Source organism: Antennarius striatus, chromosome 3, assembly GCF_040054535.1.
Source record: "Antennarius striatus isolate MH-2024 chromosome 3, ASM4005453v1, whole genome shotgun sequence".
NCBI classification, from domain to species: domain Eukaryota; kingdom Metazoa; phylum Chordata; class Actinopteri; order Lophiiformes; family Antennariidae; genus Antennarius; species Antennarius striatus.
In genome coordinates this window covers 17,349,851-17,371,673 of record NC_090778.1, presented here as the reverse complement: position 1 = coordinate 17,371,673, position 21,823 = coordinate 17,349,851, and the positions used below count along the sequence as shown (strand labels likewise).

Here is a 21,823-nt window from a genome sequence, read left to right as displayed (position 1 = left end):
CTATCCAGAAGGTGGCGGTATCACATAAAAGAAGAAAAAAAGAGAAGAAGAAAATAGACGAAGAAGAAAAGAAGAAGAACAGTTCCTCCCGCCGTGTTTCAGTCGGACAACATTAGATGTAACACACATTAACTTGGTGCTCGGTTTTCTTCAAACACCAAATGTAGTTTGCGTCTCGTAAAAAGTGGTTACTGATTAATGCTGATGACGAAAATCAACACGTTTTTTGTTCAGATAAAAACGCGGATAATCGCATGCGCGATATTAGTGAAACTAAGAACTATACGTTGAAGTATAAATTAGCATAAACAATAACATTTTCACGCAGCGGGATAGATAGATAGATATATACTTTAATAATCCCGGAAGAAATTGCACGTTTTGGACCCGTTTTAAAATGAATACCTTATTAAGCATATCCTGGTTGTCATTTTGTTAGGTAAACATTTAGAAAATGTATTATGGCTAGATTTGGTGACGATCTGGCTCTTGTCCTGCTGTAGAAAACAAGGGAGACGCAGCAGGAGGTGGACAAGCACATGGCAGTAGGTGTCAAATCATGACCTTCCTCAAGAAGAATTAACACGACTCCGTCACGCCCGAATAAGTTTAAACTACTGTATTCATACCAGGATACCTGCTACGATGAATGATCAACATGTCGTCTGAGGAGGAAACTTCTCAGGCTTCTTTCTGTCCCTCTTCCTCCTCCTCCTCCTCCTCCTGCCACTTCATTGGGAGGAAGAAGGACATCATAAAGGCTGGGCGTGTGACCACATTGGTGAATGGATGCAGAGATGTACTGGTCCTGCACCACGAGGGTCAGCTTCATGCCATGGACATGCACTGCTACCGTAAGCTGTTTTAGTGCATTGTTTGTATTGATAGAATGCCCAAGGGTGTAACTCTGTTTTTTTTTCATTCTCACATTTATTCAATATGGAATTTTTCTGTAATCATTCATCATGTTTATAACACTAACTAAAAAGACACCTGACAAAAATTACACTTGATTTTCCATTAACAGACACAGGTGGACCTTTGCAGTGCGGAGACATTGAGGTAATTGAATATTGTGAAGTAGTGGTGATACAGCTGATATATACTGTATGTACCAGATTTTGTTGTATGACTGTGTCTATATCAGGAGTTCAATGGGCTGCTGTGTATCGTGTGTCCATGGCACAAGTACAAGATCACACTGGCAGAAGGGGAAGGGCTTTACCAAGCTGTGGACGACCCTACAGCCAAACCTTTGAGAACACATTGGCGCTCTAAAGGTGTCAAACAAAGAATTCACAAGGTCACCGAGGTCAACGGAGATGTGTATGTTACACTTAACAATTCCAGCGAGGCCATTGAATCAGATGTCTATCAAACAGAGAAGTACAGGAACCTGTTACACAAGAGGCGATCAACACCCAGGTCCAAGAAATAGACACCAAAGGATGTCCTGGACTTGTTTGAGTATTCACCTGAGAAACTCAGAAGGACCACTGGGGATGTTTTGTTATCTTTCACTCGAAAATACTGAAACATGTTCAGAATCTGTTGATTGTTGAGCTCATGACCCTGGAAGCCACTTTGGGTCATTCTAAGACAAAGAAAGAAATATGTAATCTAAAAAAAAAAGAAATGAATAACTAGTGTGAGATCAACCTAAGATATTTAAACTGTAGGTGCCAGATGTGTGGAATTTCCTATACCATACTTTAATATATAGGGCACATTACAAATACTAAATGCAGTATCAGTATCAATTTAATGCACGCACAAATTTAGTGCCCTCCAAGAACAATAGCAAAACAGCAATCTTAGCGTGACTTCTGGCACATGCTCTCCTCAGAATGTTACACATGTCCTGGGTAGTTCCCCTCTCCCAACAGCAGGTGGCGCTCTAAGTCAATGTAAGTATGGACGGAGGCTGAGCCACATCACAGCAAGACCTGAGCAGCTGGAAGCGCATTACCCTTTAAAGTATCTCTTATTTTACTGTGAATCCACTAATCCTTTTTGACAGTTCATCAGATAGATTGTAATAAATAATTGTATATTTATTAAATGCTGTATGAATGTACACAGTAACTCTGTCAGTCATTCAATGCTAATTAACGAGCTGTACTTTCAGGTATATCCTTTTATAACTCATTCCATTGTTTTAATTATCTGGCAGTGACGTGCGGTGAGGTTCGTGGCTGGTAAGTCACTTCACTTCATCATAATCGGATTTACAAGCATATGAACATGAAGTGTAGTTTATTCAGCATTTAATTAGCAACAGTGAGTGGGTTATGTTTAAAGTCTCATAGCAGAATTATTTACACATACAAACAAGCACATTTGATTCAAAATGTTACCTACATGTTTGCTTATATGTTGTGTTTACTTATAAATGAAGTCCATGCGCAGCTCTTGAGCAAAAGCGTCTAAACATTTTTGAGTTGAGATATGTAATCCTCCATTTGTGTAGTAAAGCAAGGCGAGCGGAAAAAAACCCCAAATAGTTGCACTTGACCTGCTGACCATAGACTGCAGCTTGATGTCACCTATTCTGCAGCCGAGGAGTCCCAGCAGGAATCCCTGGGATCACCAGCGCCCCCTACCATGAGGCAGGAGAACTGCGTGCCTCATTGAATTCCTCCTCCCAGCCGTTTTAGGATCACTCAGCTCAAGAAAGACATTACACACATACAGTGTGTAACTTCATAGAGTAAACGTGTTTGAACATTTTAATAGCGACATAAAGAGAGATATCATTACAGTCTCACTGTATAGCTACCAGCACAGCTAGCCGAGCCATTGATCAATCCATGGTATTACCATATGCTGTTGAATCAGGTCTGAAAGCCACATGTGCCTGGCTGTCCTAATATGGCTCCAAGCTTTTTTCTTTTTTTTTGTATTCTTCTTTGTTTATTTGTGAAGCATGATATTAGAAAAATGTCATGTACCTGTTTTAAATTTGAAGAAAAAAAAGGGCACAATGTACATTTGTAAAATGTTTGGTTTTGAAAACAACACATTTGTTTCGCTTAAGGATGTGTGTTGTTTCTGTGTGTGCACACTGTTCATCAAGCCACTTAATCAAGTCACTTTTCTATACTTGTGTAAAAGGAAAGGAATCTTGGAGGCGTTATTTTTCTAGTGTGCAGTATGTTCACAGATGACATTTAAGATCAGTAGTAACATTAGAGCCACTGGTGTCTGTTGCTATGTAGGAGTTGGTCCAGATTAAGAAAAGAATCAACACATAATCTAGTGATTTTTAAACTACTGAGCATGACATGTTAAGATCACTTTTCCATCCAAAATGTCAGTTTTGTTGTAGTCGAACTATTTATTGAACAGTTTTTGCCACTACTACATAGAAAAACAACACAGTAATGAAATTTATTATTTTACATTTCAACAGATGTGAAAGAAATCTTCAATCATTCACTTAAATTTCAATATCACACTATAAAGAGTTACATTCGTGAAGCCATCCATCCGTGTTCCTGTAGATCAGATGCCAGCTCATTGCGGGGCCACATGAAAGAAAGCATCCACTAACGCATGCACTCACACCTACGGGCAATTTAGAGTGATCAATTCACCTAAGCTGCATGTTTGTGGAGGCGGGAGGAAGCCAGAGGAATAGGACAAAACATACAAACTCCACACAGAAAGGACTCAAACCTAGAACCTTCTTGCCGTGAGGCGACGGTCGTACCCACTGTGCCACCATGCTGCCTTAGTAAAACCAATACTGTCAAAATATATTTTAGAAGAACTTCAAAACAATGGGAGACAAAATGTTTTTAAAAAATATTAAAAGTAATGGATGGCCCGTTAAGTCATCAGCATTATGGCTCCACGAGATGGCAGAAATACTTCTAATAACATTGTTGATTTCAGAACAGTCCCTCTAAAATGTGGGAGGGTAAAGGTACGTGGAACTGGAAATACTAAAATACTGCAAGGTGAGGAACTTTTCAGTAATAATGATAACAATAAACCTTCACAAGTTATATTAGTAATATTTTTTTATATGTTGAATGAAAACAACCATGTGAGCATCTATATAGCTCAAGTTCTTGAAATCCCAATGATAGAATACAGGAGTCACACATACAGTTTGAGAAATGTTTCATCCCACAGCTCAGTAAGTTTACTTTAACTTGTTTTGATTTTCCCTCTCTGACATAAGATGACAAATCATATAAACATATTCATTAAAAGGATCAGCCAAAGTTACATTGGCCCAGCCAAAGTTGAAATCCTCATGTTGCGCTTGATCAGAAGGCTCAGGAATCTCTTCACCTTGGGATGAGCACATATGGGCTTTTTCTTGCCCTTTACATGCAGTCTGTGGACAGATAAGGAAAGAAAAATACAGAATTCGAAAACTCCAAAATGACCCATCTTTCAGTTCACCGTCGACCTTCGTTACTTACATCAGTGCGGGGATGTCACAGGCACCGGTGCTTTGCTGCACATCAAATCTTTGAACCTTAAACAGCACATGAGCAGGGATCTGATTCTTTGTTGTGATGCAACATTTTGGGATTCCAGCTGCAGAGTTGGATTAATATCAATAAAAAGAATTTTGATGTAAATAAAAATTAATAAAAAGTGGAACAATCAATAGATAGATGACATTTTTGCAGATTGGGAAGTGTTTCTATTATTGATATATAGATTTTTCAGGATAATGTCAGTGATTTACCTTTTTCCTTTTTTTATATTGTATATTTCTTGATATTTGGGTTTGGACTTTGAGATAGAAATAAAACACAGAAGTAATCTAAAGTTAAACACCAAAGTTCGTTACCAAACAGAAGAGGTTTTAAGAATTTTGACTGCAGGTTGGAATCAGATTTCCAAGTTAGATTGTGAACATAAATATATGCCAGCACCTCCATTTTCACCCCCTAGAGACAGTTGTTATCAGCAACCCATACCTCTCATCAAATACATAAAGTTGAAAAATTCATCATGATAGTTACCTTCTATTGGTGTGATGGTGAAGGCACACAGACAGACAATCACGACAGCAACTTTAAGATCCATGATGGCAGAATGACGGCAGAAACTGTGTCCCTGCTTGTTTAATACTGCCACTGAGGACACACACACACACACACACACACACACACACACACACACACACACACACACACACACACACACACACACACACACACACACACACACACACACACACACACACACACACACACACACAAAGGCAAGTCAGTTAAAATACTGTCTAAAAAAAGTTAGTTTCATTTTGCTTTTTTTAAACGCTGTGTCAGTATAATGTGTGAGAAGGACATGTTCTCTGAAGCAGGCCTCAACAGGCTTCATAACCTTTCTTTTAACGGAATGTTGTTTGATTGACGGGTCCAAAAGGAAAGGCTGACAAATTCCCAGAGGCATAAAACAGGGTACATATAAGGGCTATTGTTGAAAACTTACTGTGTAGTGAAAGAGGACATGAAGGTAGTTGGTGTGAGAGAGGAGGATACAGACGACAGGGTTAGATGGAGGCAACAGATTCGTTGTGGCGACCCCTGAAGGGAAAAGCCAAAAGGAGAAGAAGAAAAGAAGAAAAGTTGTAAACTCATTGTATTTTAAACGTAATCAGGTCAAATGAGTAAATTAAGAAGAACCACCGTAGAAAAACAAGACAAAGTAGATTTTGTTGAGGTCTTGACATAAATTATTGTGTATGACCAGCATATCCCTGTGTAACAATGTTAGTTGTTGAAAATGAATCCGTAACAAGTAACAATGATAGAATTTTTCTACCAGAGGATCTGCGTTAAAACATCTGAAGGAGATCCAAAACCCAGATTAAAAGATGGCAGGTGCAGATAAAGGTTTAATTGACATACGGTAAATACATCCACTTTGACAGTACAATAAGATATTGAGGTAATACTGCTGAATATACAGTTCACTAGCAAAAACAACACTGAACATTCATTGTGTGCTCAGGTGCGGTTATCCATTTACTTCACTTGTTGTGCAATCGAGCTGAAAAACTAAAAAAAAACATCAATCTGTCACCAAGGGTAATTTATCTGATAACACAAATGACAGATTGTCTGCCTGAATGTATTTTACTCGGGAAAGTTGGTGATGTTGCAACAACCGAAACATACAAACTGGTATATCAGCGTTTGGCTTGGTTCACATTTCTGCGTAGAAAAAAAAAAAGAAAAAATCAAATGAAGCTACAGATAAAAGATATTTGATTTCAACTCTAAATGCCTCCGATTGGTTCAGGAGTCTCAAAGAAACCCTCAGTGGTCGTATGAAGGGAATTGAAGGCGTCTTCAGTTTATCACTGCTGATCTGATCAGATATTGGATACAGACATAGGATAGGTGTAGAATATAATCAGCACTAATACAACTGAAGCTGCACCTACTTCAATCATTGTGCTAGAAAAGGATGCTGGGGAACCTGATCCGATTTTGGGCTCTACTGAATTTGCCTTAGTTTAACTGAAACCCCCCCAACCCTCAATTTCAACCTATGATAATAATGATGATGATAGCAATTCAAATCCAAAATATGAGCCTACCTCTAGCTGGATTCTTCTGCTAGAGCTGGTGGAGCTCCTCTGTCTGATGTGCCTCCTCACGGTTCCACATGCTTTCCTCCTAGAGGATGAAGCTCTGACAGCTTCATCCTCTAAACAGGTCCTTCTGGAGGCTCTCCTCCTTCTTAGGAAACTATTTTGGAGATTCTCCTCCTTCTGGGAGACCTTCGTCTTTTGCATGGTCATCTTTGTCCTCTCATGCTCATCCAGCAAACATGGCATCTACATTCCGTATGTTCTGATCACGTATTTGTTGGCAAAGAGATGCTATCTCATCTCATCTTTGATCTATGTCCTTCACACATGTACGGTAGTCCTTTAACATTTCAGTTTACCCAAGGGCAAGTGCTTATCAAACGCTTATCATGTGTGTGTACTCCATGTACCTGTCTGACCAAAGGCACACACACCACACAAGGAGATGTAGGACCCTTTATCGGCATTCATGATGCTCTTCTTAAACCAAGATGGCAGATGATTGGAGAACCTTAGGATGAACAGAATCAGGGACAAAGAGACACAAAGCAGAGCCCTTACGTAGGTCTGGTTTACTGGAGTTGACACGTCAGACCTGCGATTTAGTTTCTGAGGTGCCAGAAGTGACAAAACAGGTGTGTGGTAGGAAAGGTCCAGAAACCCGTCTCCTCAGGACATCAGACATGCCATAGCAGGAGCCTGGGTGAGAGTTTACCAGAAAAATAAATCCACCCATTAACAGGACAGCAGGGAGCAGAAATGTTGGCTAAATTCAACCGTCTCTGTTGGATGATGTAGCCAAGAAAGGCTACGCCAGTTTAGTGAAGATGGTGGAGAGGGTAAAATAAGACCTCATTTTGACCAATATTAGTTTTTGTACACTGTCATACTGAAATTTCTGTGATTTACTGATCCCAACCACATGTACAAATGTTGGCAGATATCCTAAGACACTGAGGGGGTTGATATTTCCACAAAAGGGATTTAAAACTAGGTGATCTTGTCCAAGTGGTACTTTCCAGCTTTCAAATCTACCTCAGTCAACACATTTATTCATTCATTCATTCATTTTTTTGTAACTGTTTATAGTTTTGTGGGGTGGGGCTGGAGTCTGTCCCATTTAACCTCAGGCTGGAGGTGAGGCAAAACCCTGGAAACACTGCCAGATCACGCCTGATGTTGATTGGCTGATAAAGCTCACATCAGCTCACCCCACTGTTTCGATCTGTCGGTTCCTGTCCTGCTATTTTAGGTAGATATATTACAACTCCTAAGCGTACTAAAAGTACTACTTAAGTTTAATGTTGTTCTTGTCTGTCTTTCAACATGTACAGATTGTCACCCCTTCATTTATGTCTCAATATTATTCTACTGCCATCACAATACTATTAGACTTTTCACATTCACACTCTCAGCATGCAGCCCTATGAAATATAATGATACTGCTTTTAATACTTAATCCTGGCAATATTAATATGAACATTTGCACCGGGCAGGCACTGTGTTGTTATTTTATCCATGTAAAAGAACAATATAGTCTACTGTATTTTACATTTTACTCTATTTTTTCTTTCACTGTCACTCTCACACATATACATCAGCAGAAGATATACAATTGTTTTGATATAACAACTTTCAGTTTGTAATGACAACAGTTGTTTTTTTGGGCAATGATAGATTCTGTATTTTTTCATGATAACTATCTGCTCTACAGTGTTTCAAATGTTTGTCATCAACAACCTCATGCTTGGTTTGCCGTCTTATTTACACTTTCTGTTGTAACTCATGTCATTTGTTTGAACTTTGAGACATATTATAATGCCTCAAATAGAATAAAATTTTGTCTACAGTATGCACATTAATATACACAGTTCTATGCTAGGAACAAACATGAAATATATTAATACACCTATTTTCAAGATTCTTCTTCACCTGTTTAGTCAATAATTGAATCACCTAAATATGACTAAAGATGAAAAAGTTATCATTACAGATACAAATACAATTTGAGGTTTAGAGAGAATACTATTTGACTTGGCATTTTATTCATGATTCAAATCTCAAGGCTCAATGTGAATTATGGACGCTCTTCGACTCCAAAGGTAACGGAATCATTACTCCGTCTGCCCCCTGGTGGCCACATGCAGAAGGCGCAGCAGCAGCTCCGCAGGTGAGCTCAACGCCGAGCTGTCAGGTGAGTCTGAAGCCTCCATCCCCCCCAGGCAGTTAGAGTCCGCTGCACAGCTCTCTGATGAAGAGATTAGGAAAGGAAAGCAACTTCATTCACACTAGAATCATAGAACAATTCATAGCTTTTACTTGTGTGACAAACAAGACAAACAATCAAAACATAGACAGTTTAAGACACCTTTTTTTTGGGATGTGGCCTCCAAAAGCCCCCAAATTTGTAATGTAAGCCAAACAAAGGAAGAAATTTTTACGAATTTCCCTGATGGAACCTCCTTAAGGGATAAATAAAGTTATACTCTACTCTACCTTTCTCTCTACAATACCACTTCTCTGTTTCTACTCCAAACAAAACCAGAGATATGTCTAAATACAAATTGGATCCATTAAAAAAACTTGAGGCACCACATTGACCAACAAAACATATTCACCCACACTCAGACATTAGAAATACAAAGATATTGGCTTTAGTTTGTCTTGTAACCACAGGTGGGGATTAAATAAATCATGCCGTAAGGCAGCAGTCACTTCTTGGTGACAGTTATGACTTTGGAGCACAAAGGCTCCTGGGACTGTTACTGTTCAAGTTAAAAAGTAACCAGACTCATCATATTATTCTGATCCAGTGGAAGATTTGAATATGAGTTAGTCAGAACTAGATGTTCAGTTTAGTTATAGCTGCTCATACAAGTCTTGAGATTATCCCTAGTTTTCTGTAACTTCTATAGGGTGTCACAAGTGGCACCCTCCCCCCACAATGGTCTAACTCCAGAGCCGCCGCTGAAACCGTACCTGAGTCACAGCAGAGTCCTGGAGCAGCGCAGTGTCCCCCCTCTGTTCCACAAGGTTTCCCTCCTGCTTGGCAAGGGGTGAGCAAATAGTTCTCTTCCATGCAGTGAGCTATTTCTGGGGAGCCCATAAGGCAGCCAAACCCTTCCTCACAGCAGATACTGGGGCCAAAGCAACGGCCCCTATTTCTGGGGCCACAAGGCATGCACTATAGGAGAAAATTTGAGAGATTTAAGCATTACAGTATTCAGGTGCTACTATGAATCATCATGATGTCATCAAATGTTACCGTCATTTTGGCATTGTCCACTTTTACACTCTTTTCATCCTAATGTACATCACAGAAGTATTTATTGAATGTTTAATGATAATTTCACTCAAGTATTTTAATATTAATAGACGAGCATAGAGTTTACTCAAAATAAAGATCCTTAATACTGGCAAGCAAATGGTTGCAGAATTCATGATAAATACATTTGACTGTTTAATAAACACGTAGTTGTACTTATTAACTACAACAGAAAACATTCAATAATACGTTACTAATATTTTATACCTATATTAGTTGTAAACTAAGATGTTTTTACCCTTCATTTGAATTTATTATTATTACTATTATTATTATTGTTGTTGTTGTTGTTGTTTACATCATGCCTAGGGCTTCCAAAAGTTTTAAAAAAAAATAAAATAAAATAAATGTTTTAAGAACTTATTTCCTAAAAGAAATCAAGAAGGATGAAGATCCCCACCTGTCTGATCCCGCTCTCCGACAGCGCTCGTTTTCCTCCCCGGGGACAATTCTGGATGTAGCAGGCAGAAGAGAGGACGATGAGTCCCAGGACGCAAAGGAGTAACAAGGAATGAGGCATCGCTGCTGGTCTGGATGAGCGCCGCGCACCTGTCCTCTACTTCCTCCACCTGGGTGGATGTCTGAATTACTTCCCGTCAACTCGTCACTTATAAGCAGACGTAACCTGACAAAGCGATTGACACTTGTGTCTGACGTCAGCGTCGTACCCGTTCTCCTGTTCACATGCACGCGCACCTGAAGGCCATCTGCGTGGGTGCGCCGTTCTGTGCGTGGGGTCGAAGCAGATGTGGCTCTGAATCAGATGCGGGCCATCTAACAAATTTAAGCAAGAAAACAACACTGGCAAAGAGCGATGCCTTTTCTGTATTCATGATTGTCCCTTATTCATTTTATTCTACTTTTCTGAAAAAACAAAAACGAAACCCCCCCCCCACACACACACACAAAAAACAGAAATGGCATAATGTGAACAACTAAAGAGATTTATGCACAATTAATTGCATTTACTGCAATAATCACCCTGATTGAGTACAAGAGATGATCATGCACAATGCAACTGTCAAGCCAATTACTGTCCATTACTGCAGGACACATTTTTAACTTCACTTAAAAGAAGCCAATTGTGCTAGTACCATGACAACCATAATGTTACAGCAATTATCTTCTTAACGTGATTAAAGACCATTAAAGAGCACAACAAGATTAGCATTTCAAATTAACTTAAACACCTCAGGCTCCTTATTTCATTCAGTGTCTTGTTGCATGCTCAGTGTTGTATCTGGTTTATTAGCTGCTGATGCTGTGTAACAGCTCAGAGATAAACGACGAAACTGAACATTAGAGGCAGAAGGAATGAAAGAGTCCTTTAATTAACATCAAAGTATTCAAACATGACACTTAAATACAGACAAAATGTCTTAGTTTGCATGGCAATACACTTGAACAATATATCATTATTCTCACAAATAAAAAAGTTCAGATAATCAGCAATGTTGAAACATAATTATTACAGTAAATTCGATTTGAAGTTGGATTTTTTTTAACCTTTCTGACACCAGGTCCAGTCTGTTTTAACAGCAAAACCCCAGACAAATAGGTCAGTTATTATCGTAAAAATATTTGTGTCTGAAACAGTAATGTTGATATCTTCACATGCAGAACAAGTGATTGCAAATCTTAACTCACAGAGCGGATATAGGATCACGACCTCGATTAAGCTTAATGTTCTCATGGAAACCAACATATAAATTATGCTGTTTGTGACTGCAAGCCCAACAGTTTGTCTAGACTTTGGTCTGTTTAACCCTTGAAGGCAGAGAATATGATAATCAGTGTAATTAGGATTAAGTGTTAAGATGAATAAATTTAACCTAAGTTTAATATAACTCTGATAGAGAGCCTCTGCTCGGAAAGACTTTACACACAGGAATAAATTGAAGACGACATACACATTATAATAGGAGATTGACACAAGTGGTGGTCAAGCAAAAACTTGAATTGCTTCAATTTTTAACACAACCTGATAAAGATCAGCCTTTTCAGTTTTACCACATCAAAAATAATTTTATGGTAACAAGTTTACATATATAGCAGCATTTACTGTCTTAAGACAACCTACAGTATTCTACAAAAAAGATGTCAAGCTGTAAATGGGGTGAAGGAAGATGGCTGTGCAGGAGTGAGTCTGTTTATTCACAATAACAAAACAGCCTTGGTCAATTCAATTTCCACTTTAACTCTGGTTCTCTTACTCTATTAGTCCTGTCCCTAACCTTTTCATTGTTCATTCTCAACACATTCAGGGCCTGTACAATATCTACACAACCAAGGTCGGTACCACAATTCAGCTCAATAAAATGCAACACAGGTAGAGGGGGTGGAAGAGTACAAGAAATTTTTCAACCATTCTTTTTTGTGTGAAAGTTTTTGCACACAGAGAACTCAATCATCGTATTTTGTCAAAGAAACAAGAAAATTCAGTTGAATATTCACAGCTAGTCTTGTAACTTATCTGATTAAGACAAAAAGAACAAAATTGTTACAAAATATAGACATAGAAATGAAGATTGAAGGGATTTATATGATTAATCCAAGAATGACCAGAGTAACGGCGCATCTGTGATAATATTCTGTGTATCAAAGAAATGGATGGAAGCAGCACAACCAACTAAACCATCTATACAGTTAATATGTGGGGTTTGTACAGTTGTACGCGTCTTTTTCATTCCATGTTTGAATTTGAAATGGTCACAACCCAACAGTGACACATTTGCAATAGAAGCCCATCTTTAGCATGAGAGTATACTGTAGTTCTAATTTCTTCACAGGAATTAAGGGAACTGGTGAAGCCTCTAAAGACGTCACTCAGTGATGCACACGTATGATGTCACTGCACGGTGTAGGGCATTGGCAGGCAGGACATGAGATGTGATTGGATGTTGATATCGTGACAGAACTCAGTGGTTGAGATTCCTTCTGCAGGCAGCAACGGCAGAGCAAATGACCACAGGTGAGACGGTAAACGGATGTCGTAGATTGAGAGTAAATGGAGAGGGAACAGAAACATGACGAGCACCTCTTCTCGCCTGAAAAACAAACGTGAGGGGACATTAATCACGTAATTAATGGTTTTATATTGATGTTACATTAGATACCATAAGAACGGTTGCTTATAAATACACTGACAGTCCTAAGTCATAAATTTAGGTTTTTTTTAGATTACGTCAGGAATTTTACCCCCAATTCTCTTAACAAGGCCAGCAACTGAATGAGAAATGAGAAAATCGTTGAATGACATTAGCAAGTGATTGATTCAACATCAGGCCTGTATTAAGTAATACAATGAGGGTGCATAGAGTGGGGAAATTCTATTTATTTTCAACTCACCCCCCCCCCAAAACAAAGAGGTCAGTGAGAAAAATACAAGGAACTTCAGGTAACAATTTCACTTTTGTATATCGTACCTGTTGACATGCAGAAAGCTGCTATCTGACTGTTCTTTGACGTGTTCGGTCGCTCGGGGTCTGGAGTAAGCCGTCTTTGGTGTGACAAGTTTGAGGTGAAGGACGGTCGGCCCTGCAAGGCAGAGAAGAGGGCCTCATCCAGGCTGGCTGACAAACGCTGTTCATGAGAGCTGCAGCTGGGGACTGAGAGTACAAAGAATGAACCAAAGGGACAGAGGGTGAAAAAAGATATATACTGCACTGTATTTTGGGAGTCTTGGAGCACCGATAGTACTATACTCACAGGAAACTGCATCATTTCTCGGTCTTTTTGCTTGAAATCTTTGTTTCTGTTCAACTGACAACCGTTCTGAGGATTCACTGCCTTGATTTATGTTTTCTTTCTTTAACCTTGATTCAAGATCTGCAGCAAAATGCTGAGAGTTGGATGAGTGATTCCGACTTTCTGATCGTGTCAAACCAGAGCCATCTCTTTGTGTAGTCCAATTTGAGCTGCTGATGCCAGCATTACATTGAATGACAGACTTCTTTGAGCTTTTAATGAGACATAAATTGCTCTGGGTTTTCCCATCTGCCTTGGAGGCTATAAGTCTTGAGGATTGTGGATCATCTGTCTTCCCTTGTCTCCCCAACACCCTATCCGTCCTCATCACTTTATTCTGCAGAAGGAAATGATCAATGCGGCTTTTCAGTTGGGGGTTAGGAAGAGGATTAGATGTTGAAGTAAATGGCACACCAGTGAAGGGGTCATTTGGGGGTCGACCCCAAGTGGCTTCTCTCTTTTGGTGTTTCTCCAGAGTGGTGTTGTCCACCGACACACCACTAGGCAGCAACATGGGCAGCGTCATTATCTCCTGAGTTATTGGATCAAGGAACTCCTCTGGGATGGAAAGATTGCTGAAGTAAAAAAAGAGTTAACAGACAATCAACATGACTGAAAATAAATTTCTTTGAATCTTAGGCGGATTTTTGTATCCACAGCTATGAGAAACACCAGAAGCTTAAGTCACTAGACTGCTTATAAACACATACCTTAGAGGTGTGCCTGCTTGCAGCTGTGGTTTTGTCTGGTTGAGAGAAGTGGTATAAAAAGCGGGTGATGGGAGCAGTTTACTACTGACCTCATGGACCCTTTTAATCCTTTCCACTTCTTCTGCAGCGCAGCAGCGAGCAGGTTGTCCCCACACAGCTAAAGCCTTAAAGCCCAGAGCAGACGCTGCACCACCAAATGGCATGGTCACACGAAGTTGTGTCACAGCGCCAAGCAGACCCCGGTTCCAAAGTACCTCTTGCAAACAGTTTGGTGGTTGTGGTGGAAGTGAGGAGAGGAACGGGGGCCGGGGACGAAAATTTGATTGTGTGAAACAAACCTGTGTCTCCTCCTTAAGTTCGCAACGACCTACCAGTCTAAAGTGTGGCTCAGGATAACTGTCTACAGTCTGCGACTGACATTTGAGCATATGGCCCATCTGTTGAGGCTGAGGTTGAGTCACGTCACCCCACTGGCAGGCCTGAATACTCCACTCGTCGCCATTCTTGATTATTCTTGATTTTTGATTACAGTGGCTAGATTTATCGCCATGCTCTTCCTTTTCTCTCTTCCGTTTATTCTGGAACTTTGACTGCATCTGGGTGTGCTCCTTTTGCTGATTCAGTTTGTGGCTATGATCAAAATTATGGGGAAGAACCCCATCACAGCTGGTGCTGACCTCCAGCCTCTTGCAAGCCTGTCCTCTGTCCATACCCCAGGGCCACAACTCCACATCCACTCTGCACACCTCCACCTGGAAGTCAAACTTCAAGGTCACCTGAGAGAAAGGGGATAAATAATGGATATGAATTTATTAACTAAAGGAACAAACACATTATGAGTGTTGGCAAAGGGCATGTTAACATGCAAAAAATAATTAGCATCCATTCTGACTCAGGAGTCCTGCAGCCTCAGACTTGCAACTTCAATATAATTTATCTTATAGAAATTTGTGACAGAGTAAGTGTAGCTGCCTGTGCGTGAAGAATGGCTAACTTAAAAGAACGCTGCCTCTGCTATGTGTGTGTGTTATTGAACATGTTTTGCTGCTTTTTCTTGTTATTCATGGCTTCTGGGTCTCTGGAATGTGTATGTTTGTTTGGACAACAAAAGGAATATTTAAAAAGAACACTTTGTGATAAGAATAATGACAAAAAATTATAAAATTGTCATTTTCAACCCTATATAAAACCCAGGCAGGTGTGAGGAGTGGATTTGACAGAAAGGAGTGTGAGAGCACAAACTGACCTGTACAGGTGGACGCAGGAAGTACTCCAGTTTGAAACCCCGCTTTCTGTGAACTGGGTCAGCTGATACAAGATTTGTGACATCATAGCCGTCTGCACATAGCTGCAGATGAAAGTTGAAAGAAATAATTTATACAATTTTACTTATTGCACTTTTAGTCAATGTGTGGGAGATTAAATATTTCTGCATAAAACCTAGTCTTTTCCTACTCTCAAAGTTAAGTGTTCTTGTTTGCGTGTGTCCTTGCCTCACATTTTTTGACAGGGACGCATCATCGTCAGACAACGTTAGTCCCTGGGATGCAAGCTTTAAATGCACTTCCATTCAAAAAAATATTCACAATTTTTCCCATTTCTCCACTTCAATTTGGAATCCGGAAATTATCATTATGGTTTGAACTCACGTGAGTCTCGTCACGAGACTCACCTGTGTGATTCTGCCTAACTAAAATCGATCACGCGGCAAAATGATGGCTTCTCGTTTTACACGCTGCAGTGAGAGCGAGGAGTTAGTTAACCCTCCAGAGCAATCAAAAACTGTCGTTTATGCTTGGATAGTCCTGTTGGCTTTGTCTGTCTAAGCGCTTTGAAATGTCTGCTGATATGTTTAAGCGTTATACAAATAAAGGTTGATTATCACCATGCCTCCAAAAAAGATGCAAAAGTTGGACAAAAAGCAAGTGACAATGATTGCTTTCTAGCATAAACATCAATCAATAGTTAAAGAAGGAAAAGATATAACTGACAGATATTACAGTACTGAAACTTGTGTGGAGAAGGCTTGTCAGCATGGTGCAGTGTCCACAGGAGAATACAGTATATGAATTAAAGGCAACGAAAACTATTGACTGAAAAGCAAAAGTTAAAAAAAAAACTGAAAACTTTTTTAAAATGACTTTTAAATGGAAATATAGAACTTTACTCTTTTTTTCTGCAATTCTAGTTACCTTTTAAGCTTCAAGGGGTTGTGAATATGATGTGCTACAGAATAGTGCAAATGAAGACAGTCTCTAACATATTATCAACAACAATAATGGCTAAAAGGATGGGGTAGAAAATGAATGAAAGAACATCCGCCATACTAAGGGTGGTGAAAATTCCAGCCATGACACAATTACAAAGTAATAATAAAAAGAACATAACAAGGTTGTGTATGATTCAGTCTCTCCACCGTCATTTGTCCCTCTGCTTCTTTGTGATGACATCTTTTTTCGCAACCTCAATCATTCGGCATTTTTTTGGCGGTTCAGTTTGATCATCAGCTTGGTACATATTATGTCTGTTTTTAATTTTTTTAAAAGGGAAACTAAGCTAAGAAACTAAGAAAGCACTACTATAATACATGCATCAAACCTTTACATTGTCATTAGGGTAATGGTTATATGATGTTTTGGACCCCAGGGGTTTGCAGCAGGCGTGTTCTCAATCTTGTTATGACAGACAACACAGTATATGTTCAATTTAAGATATTGCTTACAAAAGATACAGATATGGAAAAGGTCAAAACATGTCACGCACCTTGTTGCAATGAACTGTTGTTTTGAAGTGTGGTAGACAGAGATTCACAACCATATTCACGGCCTGCAGAAAAAGAAAATCATTTTAGAGCTACACATTTCCTTGAATCTGTTGAGAGGTCAAGGTAAAAGTGAGGCATTCAGTGAATACACCCATTCAGCAGCTGATGACTACTGATACATCACACTGAGACACACTGTTAGATGGTTTGTGACTGCCTACACATAAACAGCTGTGTTACTGCCAATAATATGACAGAAAAAAACAAAGGGAGATGTTGACTTCCACTTGTATTTGATGTCTACAAAGTTATTTATTCGATATTTCATTTGACTATGTTGTAATTCAATATCCGCAAAATATACTCCTCGGTGTTGTGGCTGTCATTGATCTTACTGCCAATCTGATTAGTTGAGCAAATAATGACTAATGAGGATCACTGACACTTAAAGAAATGTTTGTATTTTATGAAACATAGATACCAAACACTGAATACTCTAATTCCAGCATATTGATAACTACCACGTTATTTCTCTTTAACCCTTAGGTACCGATTAAAATGGCTCTACACCTTAGCCAAAGAGACAAAAAATTGACATTTCATAAAAGTGTTAAAAAAAATTGTAATACAGAAATAAATTTTTTTCTTTCAATGCACCAATCTTTTACATTACTTCAGCCCTATCCATAGATATAAAGTTGTATTTATTATTTTATATGTCTATATGGAATTTGCCATTATAACCTTTTTTTCTTCCAATGGGAAAAACACGAAATGTGGAATATTTCCAGAAGTTAGTGCACAGTTAAATACTTCTGCTAAAGATATTACAACCTTGACCATACCAATAATTGGTAGGATTATTAACTTTAATGCATCATTAGTTTTTGGTACAATGAGAATTTTAACTTTTCTGAACACTTTAACCAAAGAGACAAAAAATTGACATTTCATAAAAGTCTTCAAAAAAATTGTAATACAGACATATTTTTTTTTCTTTCAACGCACCAATCTTTTCCATTACTCCAGCCCTATCCATAGATATAAAGTTTTTCCATTATTATATATGTCTATATGGAATTTGCCATTACAACCCTCTTTTTCTTCCAATGGGAAAAACACAAAATGTGGAATATTTCCAAAAGTTAGTGGACAGTTAAATACTTCTGATAAAGATATTACAACCTTGACCATACCAACAATTGGTAGGATTATTAACTTTAATGCATTATTAGTTTTTGGTACAATGAGAATTTTAGCTTTTCTAAACACTTTAACCAAAGAGACAAAAAATTGACATTTCATAAAAGTCTAAAAAAAACATGCCATACAGAAATATTTTTTTCTTTCAGTGCATCTGATCTTTTCCATTACTTCAGCCCTATTCATAGATATAAAGTTTTTTTTATTATTATATATGTCTATATGGAATTTGCCATGACAACCCTCTTTTTCTTCCAATGGGAAAAACACAAAATATGGAATATTTAGAAAAATTTGCATATGGTTAAATATTTCTGATAAAGATATTACAACCTTGACCATGCCAGTAATTGGTAACAATATTAACTTTAATGCATTATTAGTTTTTGGTACAAAGAGAATTTTAAAGTTAATGAACACATTGGCTAATGGTCCAAAACGGATCATGTCATGAAATTGTATGCGCCTCGCCATGGCAACGTGTCCGGTGCAGACAAACAAAAATGAGACCTTCGTACAACTATATATTTTATTATACATATAAACATTTCAACATTCATTAAATTTCAAACATAAGAACAATATTTGTGCAGTGTATGCCGTGGTATGGTATGTTTTGTTGTTGTTGTGTGTGTGTGTGTGTGTGTGTGTGTGTGTGTGTGTGTGTGTGTGTGTGTGTGTGTGTGTGTGTGTGTGTGTGTGCGTGCGTGCGTGTGTGAGAATGAATGTTTACTGGCACTTGAAACACGACTCACAGATAATCCTGTAGTGCCTCTTACATGCATGTGCGTGACACTTTGCGCACTGGCTCCACACTCCCTTCTGATCAGCGCACAGCATATGCGAGTCTTACGTGATTTGGCCGGGACCGGCTGTGGCTCCTCCCCTGCCCCATCTTCCTCTTGATTGGCCCGGCCCTGGACTTCACGGACCAGGCTCGCCGAAAACGGTGCTCTAGGCATCCGCGGTCGGTTCTCCATTGCTGGGGTGACGAGCGCTGCGCCGAGCTGCTCCAAAAAAAGGTGGCGTTTCGTGGACCGAGAGCTGTTCCAGCCGGGGTACACAGACAAGAAAAGACGGAAGGCGTTGTAGCAGGAAACATGGACCATGTGATAAAAAAGACACCTGGGCCAGCGGCGCGTTTGCCGGCTGCAGGAGTAGGTGCCACAAGCCTGCGGAAGAAAAACAAATTACACGAATAATATGCATACAATTTCACACATCCCTCTTGATAAATAGAAAAATATTCAACAAAATAAAGTGCATAGGCTGTTGCTATATCGCACAATCAAACGTAGTGAGTAACAGTAAATAAATACCAGTAAGTGAAATAAATAAGTGATGCGTAAATACCTGGTCCAGGTGGTCGACGGCTCCTTTGCAGCGATTATAGTCCATTATTATTTGTGGGGTTTTTTCCCCGATTCCTGGACCTCTGGTTCCCGGTGTTTTGTGCTCAGGAGAAGCACGTTTGTTTTGTTTTGGTTTTTTTGGGGGGGGGACGACATATGACACGATCGCTGTCTTCATGCGTGAATCCGAACAACGATGACTGCACTTGCCGCTGTTTACTGTCTAAGAGCTGCGGGGGGAGCACAGCCAGCCCCCCCAGCCAGCGGAAAAGATGTAAAAAAAAAAGTGTCCGTGGTCAGCGTGTGGCCCTGGAGCGATTCAGTGAGCTCCAGTGCCACACGCATTCCTTGGTTGCGCTCCACCGGAGCTGACGCAGACCTCCCCGTATAAACCTGGAGCCTCCACGCGTAAGAGGTCTGGACATCACACAAAGCCCAGATTTTGAGTCCGTACTTGGCTGGTTTGGAAGGCATGTATTGTTTGAATGAACAACGGCCCCTAAAAGTGACCATTTATCTACTGTGGCTTCTTTTGATCCAGCAAATTTTGCTGGATCAAAAGAAGCCTCCGCTCACCTATTGGATGAATGGAAATACATATTTTTGCAGGTGTGTAAACACAGACCTGCAAAAGAAATCATGTCCTTTTTCATGTCCTTCTGTCACACCCACTACCTTTCATGAAGGTAGTTGTTGTGAATGAAGGAACGAAAATAAGAAGAAGGAGGAGTAAACAGGAGGAGTAAACACAGACGGTGGGTCTGTGTCTGTGCTGTGGGGTCAATGTGGGGACAGTGGCTTGCTGCAGACAATGAAGATCATGTTGCATTATAACATGGCAGCATTATTGTATATAGTAATATATATAATATGCATATATAATATATTAATATATTATATATATATATATATATGCCTATAGCATATGAAAAATATGTGGTTATAATGGGAGTCAATGAGACCATTTTTGTACCAATTGGTTCCTGTGTGTACACGGTGACAATCTACTATTCTATACACTTCCAATGACAGGCATTAAGGAATTTAGAAAATAAAGTTGAAAGAAAATGACTGGCAAAATTTAATATATTTAGCCTTTTAATTGACTGATTTATTGGGAAAGAAAAACATAAAAACAACAAAAATGTCACTTTTGGTACCAATCAGTCCCCAAGGGTTAATATCAATAAAAAATTGGATCGATAAACATTTGACGAAATGCTAAAGGAACAACAAGCACAACCTGCTCGTCAGGAGCAAAACCATTGACACAATGACCCCCACATACAGTACCTGTATGACAGATGTAGTGAAACCATACATTCATTTGATCATTAAGATAGCTAATTTTTTCCAGTAGCTAGTTAGATAGCTAAATGACTGTAATTTGTCTCGCCACAGAATGCTGTACATATGATGTTATCTTAAACCTATTTATTCGAGGCGCTGAGCGTCATTCACACTAGTAAGCTGACGTCCTGAGAAAAGGTTGCACTATTTCTTTCATTGAAACGCTTCCAACCACACGACTCCTCCAAGAAACGGCCCCTAGAACACAGCTGGCTTCATACAGCTAGCAATAATGTCACAAACAATGCCGATGCTTAGCATGTCTGACACTTAAATTTTGCTAAAAAAGACTAAAGCAAAGGCTGAAAACGCTTACTTTGTTTAATAGTCGTCAAAGTTGATTGTTTTAGTTCTCCGATATCAGTTTCTTAAAACTTTAAAGGTAATTTACTAGCTAATGAGCTGCTACTGCTAGCCAGTAGCTACCATGTAGTTCAGCCAATGCGACTCTGGCGGCCGACGAGGGACATGCGGTACATTTGTAATTGAGAATTTCCTCAGCGTCCACTGGGCTGGGGAGGCACTGACTTCATCATAATCAGATATAACATATGAACCTACAGTGGAGCTCATTCACCATTTAATTAGCAACAGCGAGCGGGTTATGTTTAAAGTCGCATAGCAGACGGCACAAGCCCGGATAAATGCAGAGGGTTGTGTCAGGAAGGGCATCCACCGTAAAACTTTTGCCAAATCAAACATGCGAATCAAATCGCCGAGGAGTCCCATGGAGAATCCCTTGATCGCTCACATGCCTCACATGCCTCCGGCGACCGCACGTCACTGGTATGGAGTGTATGAGTT

At 39.4% G+C, this 21,823-nt stretch overlaps 4 protein-coding genes across 5 annotated transcripts; 1 reads left to right on the top strand and 3 right to left on the bottom strand.

The window, feature by feature from the left end:
* The first annotated feature begins 117 nt into the window (after positions 1-117).
* LOC137592898 (Rieske domain-containing protein) lies at positions 118-3,893 on the top strand. Of its 2 annotated transcripts, XM_068311377.1 has the most exons (4): positions 118-545; positions 633-854; positions 1,028-1,062; positions 1,148-3,893. In XM_068311377.1, the coding sequence occupies exons 2-4, from the start codon at positions 650-652 to the stop codon at positions 1,436-1,438; spliced, it is 531 nt and encodes a 176-aa protein (XP_068167478.1). In that variant the 5' UTR covers positions 118-545; positions 633-649; the 3' UTR covers positions 1,439-3,893. The 2 variants fall into 2 exon arrangements, with proteins under 2 accessions (XP_068167478.1, XP_068167479.1); XM_068311378.1 differs by having other exon boundaries at positions 118-854.
* Positions 3,894-4,031: 138 nt separating this feature from the next.
* Positions 4,032-5,119, bottom strand: ccl27a (chemokine (C-C motif) ligand 27a). Its single transcript, XM_068311379.1, has 3 exons — positions 4,989-5,119; positions 4,437-4,554; positions 4,032-4,348 (listed from the first exon to the last, which is right to left on the bottom strand). The coding sequence occupies exons 1-3, from the start codon at positions 5,050-5,052 to the stop codon at positions 4,234-4,236; spliced, it is 297 nt and encodes a 98-aa protein (XP_068167480.1). The 5' UTR covers positions 5,053-5,119; the 3' UTR covers positions 4,032-4,233.
* A 3,480-nt stretch (positions 5,120-8,599) lies between these two features.
* avp (arginine vasopressin) lies at positions 8,600-10,459 on the bottom strand. The gene is made up of 3 exons (XM_068311007.1): positions 10,294-10,459; positions 9,548-9,752; positions 8,600-8,816 (listed from the first exon to the last, which is right to left on the bottom strand). The coding sequence occupies exons 1-3, from the start codon at positions 10,411-10,413 to the stop codon at positions 8,683-8,685; spliced, it is 459 nt and encodes a 152-aa protein (XP_068167108.1). The 5' UTR covers positions 10,414-10,459; the 3' UTR covers positions 8,600-8,682.
* A 793-nt stretch (positions 10,460-11,252) lies between these two features.
* Positions 11,253-21,463, bottom strand: ubox5 (U-box domain containing 5). The gene is made up of 7 exons (XM_068311219.1): positions 21,336-21,463; positions 17,114-17,176; positions 15,597-15,698; positions 14,351-15,126; positions 13,602-14,215; positions 13,319-13,501; positions 11,253-12,940 (listed from the first exon to the last, which is right to left on the bottom strand). The coding sequence occupies exons 2-7, from the start codon at positions 17,165-17,167 to the stop codon at positions 12,720-12,722; spliced, it is 1,950 nt and encodes a 649-aa protein (XP_068167320.1). The 5' UTR covers positions 17,168-17,176; positions 21,336-21,463; the 3' UTR covers positions 11,253-12,719.
* Between the last annotated feature and the right edge of the window lie 360 nt (positions 21,464-21,823).